This window comes from Crocodylus porosus, unplaced genomic scaffold, assembly GCF_001723895.1.
Source record: "Crocodylus porosus isolate Cpor-Errol unplaced genomic scaffold, CroPor_comp1, whole genome shotgun sequence".
Classification (NCBI taxonomy): domain Eukaryota; kingdom Metazoa; phylum Chordata; order Crocodylia; family Crocodylidae; genus Crocodylus; species Crocodylus porosus.
The window spans coordinates 99,265,655-99,284,103 of record NW_017728947.1 but is presented as its reverse complement, the minus strand read 5'-3'; the positions used below and the strand labels follow the sequence as shown (position 1 = coordinate 99,284,103).

Genomic DNA, 18,449 nt, shown 5'->3' with positions numbered 1-18,449 from the left:
ATCCTGGTTTCTCCGATTTGAAAAAAATCCCCAATTTTTGGATTTAAAAAAGTAACCCAAATCCACGTTTTCCTATGATTTAAAAAGAGACGCGCACACACACGCGCGCACACACACACACACACACACACACACACACACACACACACACAATGGTGTTTAATTTTAATCTCAGAAAAATGTGGATTTGAGTTACTTTATTTTAATCTGAAAATTGGGGATTTTTTTAAATCGAAGAAAAGCAGGATCCCTGATAATGAGGGGCATAAGCCTGATTAATTTTTATTGTTCTATTGCATAAGAAAAGAAATGGAGCAGTTAGTTTTCCTGTCATGGCCTCAGTAGTGCTCCAGATGAAGCTGTTTTTCTTAGATGAGTAGCACAGAGTTTATCATGAAACTTTGGTTTCCACTTTTTTCCCTCCTCATGGATTCTGAGCTGAATAAATTCCTTGTGGCTTTTATGTGTAATAGGACCATGGCATGAGTTTGAGAGGGGTGGGGGACTCATTGCCTTTAAACTGCATTGCCTTCAGCTTTCTTTCCCTGTTCTGAACAGCAGACCAAGTTGTAACATTGCTTTGCCTCCTGCCCTTTTTCACCTTTTTGGAACAGACTTGAACTTTTTTTTTAAACCACTGCAACCTTACAAATCCACCACAGTACCTTGCACACTTAGTTTTGAGAGGAGTTTAAAAGATGCAAGGCGTTCAGATAAAGTCTAGTTCAAACCTATCAAACATATTTGGATCTGTATGTGTTGCAAGTTGGCACAAGTTGTGACTCAGTAGATGTTTGATATTTTGTCCAAGGTACAAGAATGAAAGGCTTATACTTGAAGACTCGCAGCTACTACTTCTCCCTGGCTTTGAAAAACTAAATTTTGTCCTTGGGTTGTAGTTCTCCAGCAATAGGTAGCCACTTTCGGATTGGATCGTACCTTTTCCTCAAAAATGTTTAGTGTGAAAGGAATTAAAAATATAAGGATGGGCAGTTTCGCCTCTTTCAGCTTTGCAAAGCTTTTTCCTTATAGTTCAATCCATGTTGTCCCTTCAACCCTATCCAGCAAACTGATTCAATTAAACAGTTTTCTAAAGAGAGTCCTATCCATGTACTAAGAGAGAGTGTGAAAATGAGGTTTAGTTCCAGGAACACAAGACTAGTTAAACTGTTTTAGCTATTCTTTGTGTCCTAATGCTGGTGAAAACAGGACTTAATACCCTTAAGTGGGTAAGCCGACCCTGGTAAGATTTGGGGCTGTCCATTTATGGTTGCCAGTTACCAGCTAAAATATTTTAAAGGTGTTAGAAAATATATATTTGCTAATAAACACTTTCAGTATCACCTAATTTCTAGTGTAAACATATGTCCAGGTAAGGTATTCAACCAATGACAGGTTGAGTTGGACTCATTTCAGTCTGTACTGCCAGGTGAAATGAGCTTGTCTGTATCTAAAACCAGTGCTTAAAACAGTTGTTAGCTTGAGGCTTTGCCCTGATAAGCAGACTTTAAAAAAATGGATTGGACCATCTACTGTACAGACAGTCTTCGGACTTACAACACAGTTGGTTCCTGAAAACCGGATCTTAAGTTGAAACGTTGTAACTTGGAACCAATATTCTCATAAGAAACAATGTTATAAATGGGGGATTGGTTCCTGAACTAAGGCCCAATACCCTATTTTCACCAAAAATACCTCAGAATTTTGTACTTGATCAATTATAGATGAGTAATATAGCTACATTAATATATTGTAAACAGCACTCATTGATTTGCAAGGACCTCTTTGAGGTGACTTTGCTGGACTTTTTGACAGGTTCTTGGCTGGAGTCTTCTCAGGAGTCCTGGCTGCAAAGCTTCTCTTCTCCCCTGCCTGCAGCTTCCTGGTTGTGAAGGGTGGGCTCATCTGCAGCTCTCCCTTCCTCAGTCTTCTGTGTTTTGTGATGAAAAGTGTTGTCATCTTATACTAGCCCAGCCTCATCTTCTAATTGCTTTTTTTCTGAGATAACCTCTGTGCCTAATTGCCGTTCCTGCTCGTAACATTTTTGTAAGCAAACCAGATTTTTCTCCCAAGTTTCTAGTGTTCCTGTTAAGGTCTCTGTTGGCAGTGGTGAAAACTGGCAGTCGAGGTTCACCTTTATGTGTCTCAAACCAATGAAACTTCTGAGCAGCAGCAGCGTGACCCACGCAGTTCATCTCTAGACTTAAGAAGAGAAGGTTGCCTGTAGTAGACATTAGGGTTGAGAGCAAAATGGGAACTTCCCCCCCAACATTAACACTTGAATTTTGTTAGAGGTGAAAGTCTCCATCTAGGAAGAATTCTTGTTGGCCTGAAGGAAATTGAATTTTTTTTGAGAAGTCTTGCCTCCAACGTAGCCTTTGTATTTCCCAAACATAATTATATTCCTTCACTTTAAAGGCAACTTAGCATGTGATTTTTCTGTACTAGTGACAGGCCCAAGATGGAATATTATGAATGAGTCTTTGATAAACAGCATACAGGGTACAATTCTGCAGTGAAAATAGTAAGCAAGTTTACAATTGGTGTTTCAGTTTTTATAGAGCAGTGTGTAGCATTGTAAGGTTTATCACATGCAGATATCTATCTTTTGAGGTTTCTGGCTATTAGCAGCATATTTCTGTCTGGAGACTTGTTTTTAGTTTGGATAGCAGCTTTTCTTGTTTTCTGTGGCTGCCCTTTTAAATGTTCTTGTACTGGCTGAGGGCATGATATACAAACATTGCTTGTTCCTGACAAACAATGTAGCTTTACTGCACATCTTCATATGTAAGGCTTCATATTTCTCTTGTACCATCCCCCATCTATTTGATTGTGAAGAGTTGACCACACATAGGGTTACTATGTATCATGTAGTAATGAGGGGGAAAATAAAGCAAAGACATTGAGCGGTAAGTGATAAGCTCAGTTAACGTTATTGACTATTTGCTCCTTAAAAATCATGCTTCCATTTATCTTGCATTTGAATAACTATTACTATTCTTTCTTTGATTAAATGCATTTAATTTATTATTACAGGTTGCAGTTGTTAAAATGAAGTGCACAGAGCGCATTTATGCCATGAAAATTCTCAATAAATGGGAAATGCTTAAAAGAGCAGAGGTAAGTACTGTGGGTTTGGGGAGGGGAGGAGTTTTCCCTAAAACAAGAGAATTTTTATAAACAACATTAGGAGAAATTACATTGAAACTCTTCCAGATTTAAAAAGAATTATTTCATGCCGATAAGGGGCTTCATTTAAAAAAACAAACAAACAAAAACCCCCAACCCTGCTTTAATGCAATCAACTCTGACAGTCCCTTTCAGGCATCTGTTGTTCTCAGCCTCTCTGTGTATTTGTTCACCAGACAGTCTGCCCTAGTTTTTACCCAGAATTTATTGGCCAGATTTTTGTTTACAGTAAAGACAAGTTAAAGACTAGGTGGAAGCATCAGATTTCTGTTGCTATGACATTTCAGAACCACATGTTAAAAAAATTGAAAATGAAGGACTTTTCCTTACATTTGAAAAGCAAGTATTTGGGAAGTGTTCTGTTTTAAGCTGCATTTGTCTAATTGGCAGAGATGGTACCTAAAAATGTTGGGAACACCAGACTTTTAGGGTCTGGAATAAATTGAAGTGAACCTGGCAAGGTAAAACTGATCACCTGAGAGGCTTACTTTTTTTTTTTTTTTTAAGAGGGTAGTCATGTGTTTCCAAAAATTATAATGGGCAGTGTACAAACTGAAATTGAAGCAGTTTGAAATCATTCTGAAAGGGGCTTTCCAAAAGGGTACTCGTGACACGTATGTCTGGAATGGCAAAATCTTAAGTCACAGGACCATAGGAAAGTAGGGCTGGAAGGGATCTCATGTGGTCATCTAGTCCAGCCCCCTGCTCAAGGCAGGACCATCTCTGACTAAACCATCCCAGCCAAGTGTCTTTCTAACCTGCTCTTGAAAATTTCCAAGAATGGAAATGTTACAGTTCTCGAGGCAGCCTGTTCCAATACTTGATCACCATCAGAATTGGCAAGTTCCTCCTAATCTCCAACATAACTTTCCTCTGCTGCAGCTTGAGTCAGTTGCTTCTTGTCTCTACCCTATGGCCACAGTAAAAAGCCCCTCTCCATCTTCATATAGGGTTGAGGGAACCAGTCTATACTAGGTTAACACTTGCATAGTAACTGCAGGACTTGGCTCAGGAAAAATACCTGCATTGCTATTTTCTTTGATCTTCTTCTCCCCCATCCCTGATTCTTTCTGCTCCATATTCCTCTCCAGGGCAAACTGCTGTCATTCCAGTTGCATTCTCTGCTTAGTGATTTTTTTTGTCCCCTTCTCCTTAAGAAATGCAGCAATGAGGACAATAGGGTATTTTTTCACTTAAAATTTTCCTCTTTTGGCCCATTTGCCTGATCCAGTTTCCCAAAAAATCTCTGTCTGGTCTATGAAACTTCTATCAGGCTTTTATTTTCATGTGTTGCAAGCTCTTTGCTTTTAAAATAAAAGCTTTGAGCACCTAGCAGCCTCTTAACTGGTTTACTCTCTCCTGAAAAACAGATGTCGGGTGCTTTATCCAATTTATCAAGAGGCTCAAGTGAATATGGTGGGCTGGTTAATGCTCACTGTTTTACAACAAGAAATATTGTATAATTCATTAAGCATAACAATAGTGCATTAGAGTAATATATGTTCTTATATTAACTGTACGAGGAACAAGGCAGCATAAAATGAACAAACTACTGTGGAGCTTGATTTATCAACCTCCAACTAGTACCTGTAAATGTGTTTCCAGTCAAAATTAGTCATGCCACTTACGTAGGATGCGGTATAACAACTTTCACCATTGTTCATGAGGGACAGATTTAAGACTGTTCACATTGTCCCCATCTTATTTCAAGTAAGTGGGCTTATTTATCACGGTTACTAAAGAGGTTTCTTATGTGCATGTTAAGATATGGATATAACTAACTGTGGAAGCTGAGACAATAGCCGTGTATTTATAGATCTTAAAACCAGACAGAATCACTGTGATGCAGAGTGACTTCTACATAACTAGTCCATTGTCTCATTCAGTAAGTGTTAAAAGGAATAGTACTTGCATAAATAGCATTCTGATTCACAGCACATGTACAAATGCCAATAAACACTTAAAAATGAGTGGTTATTAATGCTAAGACATACTGACTTCCTGTAGCATAAATAGCTATTTGGCATGCTGATATGGCTACAGCACATTCATTCTATTGGGAATCACAAGTTAAGACTTGCTAGCACAAAATCGTAAACTGACAGTGGTAAAGTGTAAGATTTGAGGTGTGCTGAGATGTGCACCTCTTCTTGGATAAATAAATCCTCACCTAGAGTAAACTTCTTCTCTAGAGACCAAGCATTTCCTGATGTGCTAGGCAAATAAAGAAAATACATAAGTAGTGTTCCGCATTCTCAGTTTTTACCAATTTTTTTTCACTGATTCCTTGATTATTTTTTTTTTTTAAAGTCACTCAGTTTTTACTGATTTAGGCCCATTTTTCAGTTCAAAACCCTGTTAACTGTCACGAGTGGGGAATGGTCCATTCCCCACTCATGCCAGTTAACAGGGATTTGAATTGAAAAAGTGGGTGGTGCTTGTAAACTATAAAGTGCCACTGTCCTGGTTACCTGAGGCATAGGTTTCTAGCCAGAAGTCATGGGGGGCGGTGGTGCCAGCTGCATGGAGGGCAGTGGGGGTGCCACACAAGGGTCTGGAGCTGCTGCCAGGGTGGGTGGGACAGGCCATGGGGATCACTTTTGGGGTAGGCAGGTCCAAGCTGTACTCCAACAGCTTTGGCCCTGCCGCAGGCACTGGGAGCTGCAAGCCCGGTTGTTGGGGGGTGGGGGGAGGCAGAAAGCAGGAGAGCCTGGCCCCACTCCCTGCAGCAGGCACTGCACTCAGCCACTCCACACAGACCTGTGGGGCTGGACTTGCTATCTGTGGGTATGGGATTCCCGGCTATGACCCCAGGCGGGGCGGGGCGGGAGGTGCTGGTGCCAGGGTTGGGTCCACCCCCCTAGCCCCCCCATCCAGCTGCGTGCCACTCCCCACCCAAATGCCAGGGCAGCCCGGCAGCAGGCTGCTTCAGCAGGGTGAAGGGGCACAAATGCAGCCAGGGAAGAAAGGCAGGTCACAGCGCCATGTGCTTTCTGCCACAGATCCAGGGGCCTGCGCCCCACAACAGAGGCTGGCACAGTGCCCCTGCACCCACTGACAGCTCCCCTGCTTTGCTCCCTGCTGCAGCCCTGGGAGTGGCCAACAGGCTGTGCTGTGTCCCTCCCCCTGCCCATTCCGTAGTCCCAGCCTTACTCCCTCCTCCCTCACTGTGGATTTTTTTTACCCCCTGATTTTTAAACTGATTTTTGTCTTTTTCTTCCTTTTTATCCTGATTTTTATCCCAGTTTCTATGTTTTGAAGATGAACCCTGAAAAATTCTCAAATTTTTTTTAAATGAAAAACTGAGACTGCGAAACACTCTACAAATGTAATAGCATAGCTATAATTGCAGTCTAAACCTAATTTTAGTGGAAGAATCACAAGGACACAATTGTAATTGATGTTTTGATCCAAGATGGCTAGTAAAAATAAAATCTTAAATGAATTTTAATTCTTAGACATGTGCCAGACATTGTGGGGAACAGCAGGTTTTCACTGCTTCTCTGTGCTATTTTATATCGGGAGGTTCTCTTGAAGGCATTATGAGAAACTAGCATGGTAAGTTGCTGTTGTATAGCTACTTTTTTCACACAGATCCTGTGCAAGAAGGATAAGCTCAACTCTTCTGCCATTGTAATTTTGCTACAGATTGCAATGGGATATAAGCATATTTTTTCAAAGTACATTGGGGAACAGAAGAGTTCAGTGACTCAAGTTAATTTGCTTTAAAAAGGCCATTGGCCAGGATTGAGATGACTGGATGCCTAACCACAGAAGCCTGCAGAGATTCACTGCCTTGCCACTCGTGCAGACTAAATTCCAATGAATAGAGACCTCTGTTCAGAAATTTTAAATAATCCTATAAAACATGCATATATATGCATCCTGCAGAGACTGATGGATTCTAATGATGCCTTTTTTCCTTTCTTTTAGACAGCTTGTTTCCGAGAAGAGAGAAATGTTTTGGTGAATGGAGACTGTCAGTGGATTACTACGTTGCACTATGCCTTTCAAGATGAGAACTATCTGGTAAGTTTGATTCGCGAGTAAAAACAAAGCTTTATGTCATTAAACTTTTTTATTCTTTTCCTGATAAGCTGGAGGATTTTGGTGCACTAAATCAGTTTTCTTCTTTTCTTGCTGCAAGATTTCACCACTGTTCTTCCCTTAAAGAGAATGCAAAAAAGGACTGAATATAATAATTCTGGGATAGTGAGAAAAATTTCCTGTGGCTCTAAATAAAGTACACTATGTACATTAGCCTGTATATCACCTCAGATAGGTTAATCTGTCATCATGGGTATATTTGTCATAAGTTAGTCACAAAATTAAAATTTGACTAGTATTTGATTTGTTATATTCTTTACCTCCAAAGAAACCATTGCTGAATCACTGTTGTTGGGGTTTTTAAAAGATTTTACTGAACCGTAGTGCTTAAAATGCCCAAATGTCTTTGAACAAAGGTTTTCTTTACAACTTCTTATTGTACGTGAGAAGTTACTTCAAACAGATGACAGTGGTAGAATGTATTTTATCTGAAATACTTAATTTTAATATTTGTAAGATCTGGATAAATGCATTTTATCATTCTTAATGAAGATTCTGTATTATAAAATCACAGTATGTTTTCTATAAACCATTATTCAAGTAAGTGGCATTTGCAGGTTTTCACTTGATTTTTTTTAAGTCAAAAAGTATAGAGCTGTCATGTTTAAAAAAAAAAACAGCTATGTATTACATAGTAGCTATTTAGTACATTTACTACATTCATGACTACTGCTTTGTCTAACTTATACTGTTCTGACCATCAGGAATTGATTTGACTCTGGTGAACCTCAGTAGATTGGAAGGGACTGCATGATGATCTAGACATGCTTTTTTGTTACCGTTATTAAAATTAAAGGCAATATTACATGACACCAGAGGTGGATCTTTCAAATTTATAGTGCTTTAAAAAAGTGACATAACAGATTATAAATAGAAATATACTACTGTAATAAGAGTAGAAAAAAAGCCAATCTAAATTTTGTGTGTGACATGTGCACACGCACACACGTGCACACGCGCACGCACACACAATCTAGATATATACAAACAATACGATGGCATTAACATGAGAGAGAGAAATAAAAATGATTAACCTGTACCTTTCTCCCCAGAACCAGTTAGTGGCAATTGGGGTGCACATTATATGTAAGAAATGGGGATCCCCACAGCTGGATGACATGGCCTTGTGCAGGGTTGATTCACAGTTGTACCCCATGGCCCTGGATCTGTCATGCAGGACTGGCAGCAGCCTCAGGTCCCTAGCTGCTGCTACTCTATCTGTTGTTCAGACATTTTTTTTCTTCAAACCGCCTTCTGAAAACAAGGTGTACATAGTATATAGAAGAGTACTGTATGCAGGAAAATACACGATGTAGCAGGTAACCATGTCTGTGACAGAAACAGATTTTTCTTACAAGTTCAACTGTACTCTTAGTTGATGAAAATTAGACTTATGCCTTTCAGACCACCTCCCATGCTACTTCTCTCAGCTGAAGCTTTTTCATGCTTGTTTTTGTTTGGTTTGGTGGTTTGTTTTCAGACTCAAATATTCATCTAGAATCTGCCTTTCTGAGTAAGCCTGAAGCGACCACAAGGAAGCATACCATCATGAAATATTCTACTGTGTTGCTTTAGAGGGTGTAGTGACACAAGAAAACTTGCATGGTAAAGTATCAATGAGCAACAATATACTGGTTTAGATGTGGGCCAGGCATTTGTGCTATCATTTCATGAAAAACTGTTCAGAGCAGGTTCTTCTGACAGTAATACGTGTTCTTGTTCTTGAGCCTTTGTCTAAACAAGCTGTTGCTGGCACCAGACAGCTGTGCCATTGTTGACAGTTGCTGTTATACAGCAACTAGTTTTTCTAGTATAGGCTAAGGTCCATGAGGTCAGACTTTATTAGAATTGGTTAGAAACTGTTCTTTCAAACGGTTCTTTGTGGATTCAGGGAAAAGACTTTTTACAACACTTTTTGCAAAACTAAGTAAAGAATTTTTGTCCATTTGGGCAAAACAGATTCTAGAGAAATAATGTTTTTATTTAAAAAAATATTTTAACTGAAATTTCAGAATTCACCTACAATATAATTAGATGAATATTTGAGTTTGAAAACAAACCACTGAACAAAACAAAAATAGGATCTATTCATTATGGTTCCTTTTAATTTTTTTAATGTGTATTAATTTATGACATTTTAAAAATATATTCCCTTCCTTACCTCCCGCTGCCTCCACACTTTTTATATTACTTAATTGGATATGTGGTAAATTAAATATTATGTGATAGTTTATGAACTACATACAAACTGAAGAACAGCAACAAAAAAAACCCCACCCTTCTGAATGATTTAATTCCCAAGTCATATTATGACATAAATGAAATATTTTATTTTTAATATATGTATAAAAACACTAAGGACGACTGCTAGCTACTACTTATTCTAAACTAGTGTCTTCAGTTTATCTCCAAGGGAGGCATTTAACTCTAGAAAAGATGAAATGTTAGTCTTTCTAATTAGCAGCAGTCTTTAATGATCAAGAAATTTAAAATGTTGAAATTTTTTTTTTTTTACCTTGAGAAATGAGGACATGACAGACAGACAGGTGGCTTGCTGTGCTTGCCTGAAAATGGGCAGAGGGCAGGATGGCACCTTAGATCAGCTGGTTTAGAGAGGTATGAGCTTTTGTAGGCAAAAATTTACTTAGATACTAGGGAAGGACTGCAAGAAAGAAAATATTGTATGTAGAAAAAGAGAGACAAGGGCATAGGATGCTGCTAAAAAAGGAAAAAAAAGTGCCGGTTAGGGGTCAGCAGCCTACAGCCTACTGAACCATTGGATCTGGTGCAGGGATGCGGGTCTGCAGCAGCATTCACCAGTGGGGGCCACCAGTAGCAGGCACTTTTCCCATGCCTTCGTGGGGATGAGCATTGGCAGCAGGCACGTCCTAGAGCCCACCCAGCCTCACCTCTGACCTGTGGTGGGTCATTCCAGCTTGCAGCTGGGGGTGGTTGTCTACCCTGTGCTTAGATATATATTCTTTTAGGTCAACTGTAGTGCTACACCAAAATTATTTAAACTATAGGTATTATGCTTTTCAGTTTTGCACTAACTGGAGACTCTACTGGTAATGAGAGGAGTGGAGTTTAGTAAGACTACCATTCACTACAGTGTATTCTTTTAATAATCAGTGAAATAAATATAGGACAGAATATTACTCTCTCGACAAAAACAGCCAGCTTATTTTAATTAGCAGTGACCTTGGGTTTTAAATTTTTATTTCTTGTTTACACTGATCTAATCTTTCGATAGTACATTTAACTTTAAGTGCAACTATCTGTTTGCATATACTTCATGAACTGTGAAAGAGTGTGCTTGTAATTGAAGTTTTCACATACCTTTAAAATAGAAAGCTTTTCCCAGTAGCTCCCTAACTTGCTGTGGGAATTAAGACACTCAGATTACTGTAGCTCTTTTCACTCAAGTCTTGTATGAACTGACTATCCATGCCGGTTGCCTATTGCATTGCCGCAATTTCCATGACTGCAGAATCGTACCTGGAGCAGTGTTGGAAAACAACAAGGTTCTAAGAGGTTTTAAGAAAAAATTCAAAGAATTATGAGGCCCCTCCTAATTCATGTCCATCGAAGCTTCTCAGAGGAAAAACTGTATTGCAAAAAGCCCTTTCTCTTCGGTTCCTGCCATCTGGGGAAAGAATCTGAGAGGAGTGACATGAGGGTGTCTCTCGTCTCTTGGGTGGTTCCCTCTGCTGAAGGGTTTCACAGGTTCTTGGTACTATTCTCATTGGTTTCACATGCTGAATGGGTGTTTCTCAGGAAAGAGCTGCTCTAAGATGTGTATTCATGTGGTCTAGTACCTTTCTCTGTAGCTCCCCCATGCAGGGACTCAAGTCTTGTGGAGAGGAGGACATCACCTACACAGTGTAGGAATGACACAATTTCATAAATGAACACAGAGATAGTTGACAGATACCAAGATGCAATTTGGTGGCGTTCTGAGCTTTGCTTATTTTCTAATCGGTGATTTTTGTAAGCTTATGTTGTTTACTAGGGCTGAGTGACGCTTCAGTCCCTGATTCAATTCAGTGGACATTCGGCCCAATTCAGTGGCTGAATCTCTGAATCGAATCAGAGGACTCTTTAATCTCTTGGAACCGTCTGAATCGATTCAGAGATTTGGACACAGACACAGCTTTAAATGTTTTTTCTACATACCTCTAGGTAGCAGGGGCTCATGAGTGCTGGGATGCATGGAGTGTCCCACAGAAGTGCAGGGGCTCGTCAGCATGCTTAGCAGCAGACCTGGAAGTGCACTTCCAGTCCACTTCCGGGTTTGCCACCAAGCACATAGAGGGCCCCCCACACTCCTGTGGGACGCTCCATGCGCCCCAGCAGTGTAGTGATCACAAGCTGCGCCTGCTACCTCAAGGTATGTAGAAAAAGTTTGTAAAGCTGTGTCTGTCCGAATCGCTGATTCTCTGAATCGGCATCGAATCTTCAGATTCAAACTAATCAAATAGGGAACAGTGATCCAAATCAACAAATCAAACCACTGTCTCTGATTTGGGCCATATCCGAATCCGAATCAAATACGGCCTGCTTCACATACCCCTGTTGGTTACCCAGCCTCAGATATGGTCTTATAATAGAAGTCCCACTATCTGTCTCAGGTCTGATTTGAGGTTGCATAACACCTCGCTTCTGCTTGAGTTCATATTTGTCTCATGCAACATTCCTAATGCATATTAGAAATTCCAGACTGTACAATTGCAGCACATTGATGAATATTATAATGAATAAACTCACCGTAGGTTTAAGGAAAGCTACACATAGAACTGTGTGGAGATCAGTGAACTATGCCTCTTTTACACTATCCTTTACATAGTTTCTCTTTAGCAAAAATTTGAGTAAAAATAAGCAGGCAGCATTCTTTGCCTTCTCTTGTATTTTAGGGTTCTGTTGGTTTAATTTTACTTTCCTTGAGTGATGCTGGAGTTGAGCTTGCTTCCATCTGCAATAAAATGAAGGATTTGCTTTGCTTATTCTATAAAGTAGATTTTTACCAAGATTGTTCTTAAAGCTTTGTCACAGAATGGGAGGAAATGTAAAAGAGTGTCTCAGTATTAGTAATAGGAAGCGTATGCATTTGTCACTGGTCATGGGTTGAATTCCTGTTCAATTAGGCAGTGCCAGAAAAACACTTAAAAAAAAAAAAATCTTTTCTGTGCTCTGTACATGTGCATGCAACAAACTGTGATATAAGTTCTTTTTCTTTGTCTTATCCATATCAAATATGCCCATGAGCTCTTTTGATAGAGAAGCCTACAGCTGGGCAGGAATGGAGTCTGAACTTCCTTTCTGCCCCTCTTACTCTTGGAGTGTGTGAATTTCCTGGTGATGCTCTATTTATTACTTGACGTTTTTCTACTGACGTTACTTATCAGGCTGGTAATGCCATGTCATGTAACCTCAACCAGTACAGTTGTAAAAAGTTTGCCTGGCTCCATTTCTGCTCAAATCTTGGGAGGCACATGCTCCCCATGCCTCGCCAGGGGTGTGTGCAGCGGCAGGGAGCTGCCCATGGCTCTGTCCTGCTCCCGGGTCATATTCCCTGTCCTGGTTGGTAAGTGCCTACCCTTGCTCCTGCCCTACGCCCTCCCTCACTGTGGGGGCCTCAGTTGTCACTCCTCTTCCTCCCCCCATGCCCCTCCCTCCCAAAGGCTTAACAGAAAGACGTTGCTGTCCAAGCTGCCTGGCTGCATTTCTGGTCATGTGCAAGCTGCAGCTGCACACATGCACATGGCATTTGTTAGTGACATTGGCCAAAAAAAGCCAATTGCCAATAATGTTCATTTTTCTGTCATCGGTGCCAATCCGATATGTGACCTCTATTGGTGCCAGTCCGATATGAGTGCACCTCTGTTACAAAATGATTTCCTCTCTTCTGTGATATTAGAAATCCTCACAAATCAATAGCTCTTAATCTAGATAAGATTTTGATAAGACTCCCTCTGAAAGAAACTGGGGTTTTTTCTGTTGCTTCTGTTCAGCTAGACTGGCTAGTCCTGAATCACTGTCATAGTTCTCCTTTGTGTATAATTTCTGTTGTATTTCAGTAACTAAATTTGAGATGGCTTTAAAGTGCTGTCAGTTGTAACTTTAGTCTGATTGTATTAAGGAAAATCAGAAATATTTTCTACTAAGTTTTCAACTATGATTAATGGGTACATAAAACTATTATCCATTTCTGCTGCCTCTTGATCTCTTGTTCAGCAGTGAGCCACTAGATTTTATTTATCATCTGTTTATGAACTTGTACTCCAGTGTTCCACTGATCTTTTTTTTGTTGTTTGTTTTTTAGTACTTAGTAATGGACTACTATGTGGGTGGTGATTTGCTGACGCTTCTCAGTAAGTTTGAAGACAGACTTCCAGAAGATATGGCCAGGTTCTACATTGGTGAAATGGTGCTTGCTATACATTCCATACATGAGCTACATTATGTGCACAGGTAAAACAGCTGTTCCTTTAAGGCAAGACGCATGTACAATTTGAAAAGCATCATGATAATGCTAATGTGTTTGAGACAAGTTATTAGGGCCATTTTCCAACTGTACTTGTATTAAGCCTTCAGCTTGCTACATCATTATATTTCACTGCCTTTAAAATTGGTCAGTTATTAAAAAAAGTTGGCCTAACAGAAGCCTGGAATTAGATGGAGTTTAATGAAATATAAACCAAGCCTTTTAATTTATTGTTCCCTTGGACATTTCACTTAATGGCTCTAGGCCAGGGATAAGCAATGTTTTTTGGCCGGAGCGCTGAAAAACACCACAGTGCCTACCTTGGAAGGTGCTAACATGGCAGAAAAACAAAATGAGGGGAAGGGGTACATGGCGGGATGCCCTGCTGCCCCTTGCCCCCCACCCAAAGCCCCTGCCACCCAGCCCAGGTTCTGTGGCTGCCAGCAGCTCCCCCACCTTGTTTCACTTTGGCTCTGGGTAGCTGCTGGAGCCCAGGCTGCTCCCAGCAGGGCTTGCAGCATCCTAGCTGCCTGCTGGCAACAGCTACCCAGAGCCGGGGCCAGCTGCAGCCAGGAGGCTCCAAACAGCTGTTCCAGGCTCCGGCATCAGCTCCACACCAATGCGTGCACGTGTGCCTCGGAGCGGGTGGTGGGGGAGGAACCGGAGGCAGCGCAGCCCCGGTTCCTGCCAAAAAAGGTGGCCACTCTATACCAACTAGTAAATGTTTGCTACGGTATTGCTGACTTCTGTTTTTTGCACACAGGAATGAAACAGGTACATGTTTCACTGACTTAGTATACTTATGTAGCAGTTAAGTTAGAACATCAGTTTAGTTCATGTTCTGAAACAGTTAAGAAAATAACTTTCCTTCCTCTCAGAGTGTGAGAGGAAATTAGTCAGGAAGCCAAAGTACACTTTGTACACTTCCTTATTGTTGGGTTAGCCCTAGAAATATGAGTTCCAAAAAAACCTTTAGTAAACAGGAGTGTACGGAAGAGGTGTGTGATAAATGTTTTGTTCAGTGCGGTAAGAATCCTGATCACATGAGAATTTCCCGGGAAGCCTGCTTTTCATACTTCACAAATGAATGTCCGTAATTAAAAAGCAAACGCGTTAGTACAGGGAAGTTTTGGAAATGTTTTGCATCTTTTGTACTTTGAGTCTTCTGTACACACACAAAATTTAGTTTTTGAAGTGTTTGAGGCTGCAGTGTTTTTTGTCAGTTGTCAGAGGGTTGAAAGGTAGCTGGTCACAGAAATATGAAAGACCTGGATCTTGGGAGATCTTATTTTCCAGTCACTGGCATTGATCTGTAGGGCAAACCTTGGGTAAGCTCGCATGCTTTACTGTTTCCCTGTGTATGAATTGGGGATAATGATACTGAGCAGCATTTCCTCTAAGCTGCATGGCGTGTGTGGCCATGCAGGTGCGCTCATGCCACGCTGCCAGGCGCGCCTGCACGGCCACGCACACCGCACAGCTTAGAGGCAACGCTGATACTAAGCTCCTTTATAGAGCATTTTGAGATTTATAGGTAAGAAGCACTAGATAAAAAGTAGGTAGTGATAGGAAAGAATCTGAAGAGTTCTAATGCATGGTACCAGATAGTTTAAGAATGGGAGCAGAAACCTCTTGCCCCTAGATCATGTACCCAGAGCAAGCCTGGGTTGGTACAACCGAAAGCTGCTGCCTTTTGGTGGTTTAGTCTCTGCAAATGAGTTCTTCTCTTCCTGGTAGACTGATATGTGCCTGACATACTACCAACTCAGTTGACACCCTGTCTGGCAGTTTAAACAGAGGAGCCAAGGATTGGGAACCCAGTGAACAAAACACTTCAGCTTGTGCTTAACTTATATTGAAGAAAAACTAAGTACAAACTCATACTTTGAAATTACACACATATTTAAGTGCTCTGAATCAGAGTCTGGAAAAAAAAAACAAAAACAAGTTGAGCTACTCTCCTGGTATTTGGTGATTTGTGTTCCTGGAACTCATCTCTTTGCTGTCTACAAGCTATTACTTGTTGCATGCTGTTCCTGCCATTAGAGCACTCCAGTCCCTAGAGCTGTCATGTTTTCCAGATATTAAAACAGCCATGTTTTCCAGATATTAAACTCATTTTTTTTAATTATCTGGTCTGAGCCTGTTCACCTTAGTGGTTTAAAAAAAGAAGTGTCCCTGTTCATAGCACCTATAGGCTTTCTGCTGTGCTCCTTTGGAGTACCATTAGGCTTGGTGACACCCACTCATGCAGCATAAATTATAGTTTTATATAATGTGTGTCAGGTTGAAATTTATACCATAAGCTATATAATTACTTAGACCCAAATGTGCAAATAGAGCATTACTAATTCATACAACTGACTGGGAGGCCTTGATAGATGATCTAATTTTCAGAACTAACAAACATGGCTTACTATATTAGTGCTTGATAAAATAACTTGCTTAAGGTGCTTGATTTAACTTGACAATTGCAAGTTAGTTTCAGAGCTTTGTCTAATAAACTGTAGCACTTTTATGGTAATGAAATTGCAGTAATAAGTTTTTATACTACTAACTCCTCTTGGCTGGCAAATGAGGCAGACTTCTTCCCCCCCGCCCCCCCAAAAAACAAGTGTATGCAAGTTAGCAAGAGTCAACTGGAAATATATGGGGACGTGGCATTGTACACGTGAACACCGGTTTAACTGTTTTTGACCAAATTACATTAATTGGGTTAATATAAGACTGCAGAGCATGGCATGCTATGGAACTATATAATTAAAAAGTTGATGAAATGCATGCAGAAGCCTAACAGAGTTTCAGAGACAGGGATAGATCTGGAGGGGGTGCAGTAGCATGCATGCATCTCCCTTTCAGTCAATGACTACAGAGGGGAAGCACCCAGGGACTTTTTTACAGTTCCCAAAGCAAGTAAGTATTTCCCCACTTCCCTCCCCTCCATGCTTAGCAGCATATCCCCTCTCCTCCTCCTTCCCTCACCCTTCCTGGCTGCCCAGGGAATCAAGGGGGCTCCAGAACCACTCTTGCCTGCTGCAGCTTTGCTCCACATAGAGCTGGGCTCAGTGGCAACAGCAGGCACAAGACAGTGGCGTACCTAGGGTGGGGCAACAGGAGCATCTGTCTGGGGTGTTAAAGGAGGGCGGAGGGGCAGAAAAAATGGTATTTGCTGCAGCTGTGCAATTGTGGAAGCAGTGACAATTGGAAAGTTGCCACTGCCCTCACGTGCCGCAGCTGCCCAGGCATCTGGCTGCGTTGTTACACTGCTGGCGCAGGGGAAGGGAGCCCCTGCTGTCACTGCTGCTCTGGCTAAGCCTAGCTTCACCTGCAGGGCCCTCTCCCCTCTCCAGGTCAGCTGGGGGCAGCAGAAGCGTGGGGGGATGGGGTGTGGAGAGAATGGAAAGTCGGGGAGGGTATGTGCTGCTTAGCTTGGGAGGGGAGGGAAGATTCCTACCTGCTTAAGAACTTGAAGTCCCCACTGCTGCTCCTGTGATGCACGCTGCCTGTCCTGGGATTGGGGTATAGCCACCCCTGCAATGCAGGGCACTGCTCCCACAGCCCCCTTTAAGAAATCCAGGATCCATCCATGCTCAGAGCACATTTGCTAATCATTGCCTATGAGCATTTGCTATTGACAACTAAAAACTTCAGAACTGTGTACTGTTTGCTCCCCAAAATATTAAATTTTAAAAAAAGCAGTTACTACGTGTAAGTAAATTATTTTGATCCTTTTTAAGGGCCATCCACAGGCAGATTCAGCGGCTTTTGTTCATTGAGATATTGTAGTTTAAATTTGATGTTAAGCCATGGAATACCAGTGGAAATAATGTACAGTAGTAAAGCTGCTTTTAATCAACACTCACTTCTTTTTTTAAATCAGTGATCAATTTTTAAATCAGTATGTAGTTTCCATTATACATGGCAATGTAGAATATATTTAAAATATATATTTTTAAGTTTGATTAACATAATAAGTCCAATTATGTATCCAAGAATCTTCTAAGCACGTTTTAAAACTGACCCAGGATTTCAGTGGTCAGAGAAAGGGAGGAAAGCAATGCAAGTCTAGATGCCCTTTTTCCTGCAGGATTTTTTTTCTTTTCCCCCTTAACACCGCCCCCCCCCCCAATTCCATGTCACCGACTTGTATACATTCCATCTCAATTTTTTGGCTCATTTATCCTTAGAATACATTGGCAAAAGTCTTGTTATAGACAATTTCAGCCTGTTTTACGACTAAGTTTCAAGACTCTTTACTGAACTCCCTTGGTGCCATAGTCACTCTTGTTGCGAATATTCCTACCTGATGAGAAAATGAGCTACCATAAAGTGGCTGAAGAAAGCATGATCGATTGTGAGATGATATGAAATAACATTTTCTCATTAGTAAACATTTTTGGCAGCTTTTATGATGTCCTTATGATTATGAGAAATGAAGGATAGTCTTCAGTTAATTGATAAGAGGATTTAGAAAACCAGAGAAAAATTGAAATTGGTTAGGGTACTTGGCAAAAATGCCAACATTTCCCTTTCAGCTATATGGTGAGAGATCTATAGTCTCTTGAAAAAGTGTTAATGAAACCACTTCATCAATCTTCAATTTTATGTATTGCCAGAATTTACCATAATTAAGTTCAGTTACCAGCTGTTCGGGTTTTACTTTGCTGGG

At 40.8% G+C, this 18,449-nt stretch overlaps 1 protein-coding gene across 3 annotated transcripts in view; it reads left to right on the top strand.

Annotated features, from left to right (window-relative positions):
* The window catches only part of CDC42BPB (CDC42 binding protein kinase beta), a 124,597-nt gene that overhangs the window by 57,273 nt on the left and 48,875 nt on the right, over positions 1–18,449 (top strand). For all 3 annotated transcript variants that reach the window (XM_019552548.1, XM_019552547.1, XM_019552545.1), the window contains exons 3-5: positions 3,037–3,120; positions 7,123–7,218; positions 13,619–13,767. In XM_019552548.1, the coding sequence (XP_019408093.1) occupies positions 3,037–3,120; positions 7,123–7,218; positions 13,619–13,767 (329 nt within the window). The remainder of the gene's footprint in view (positions 1–3,036; positions 3,121–7,122; positions 7,219–13,618; positions 13,768–18,449) is intronic.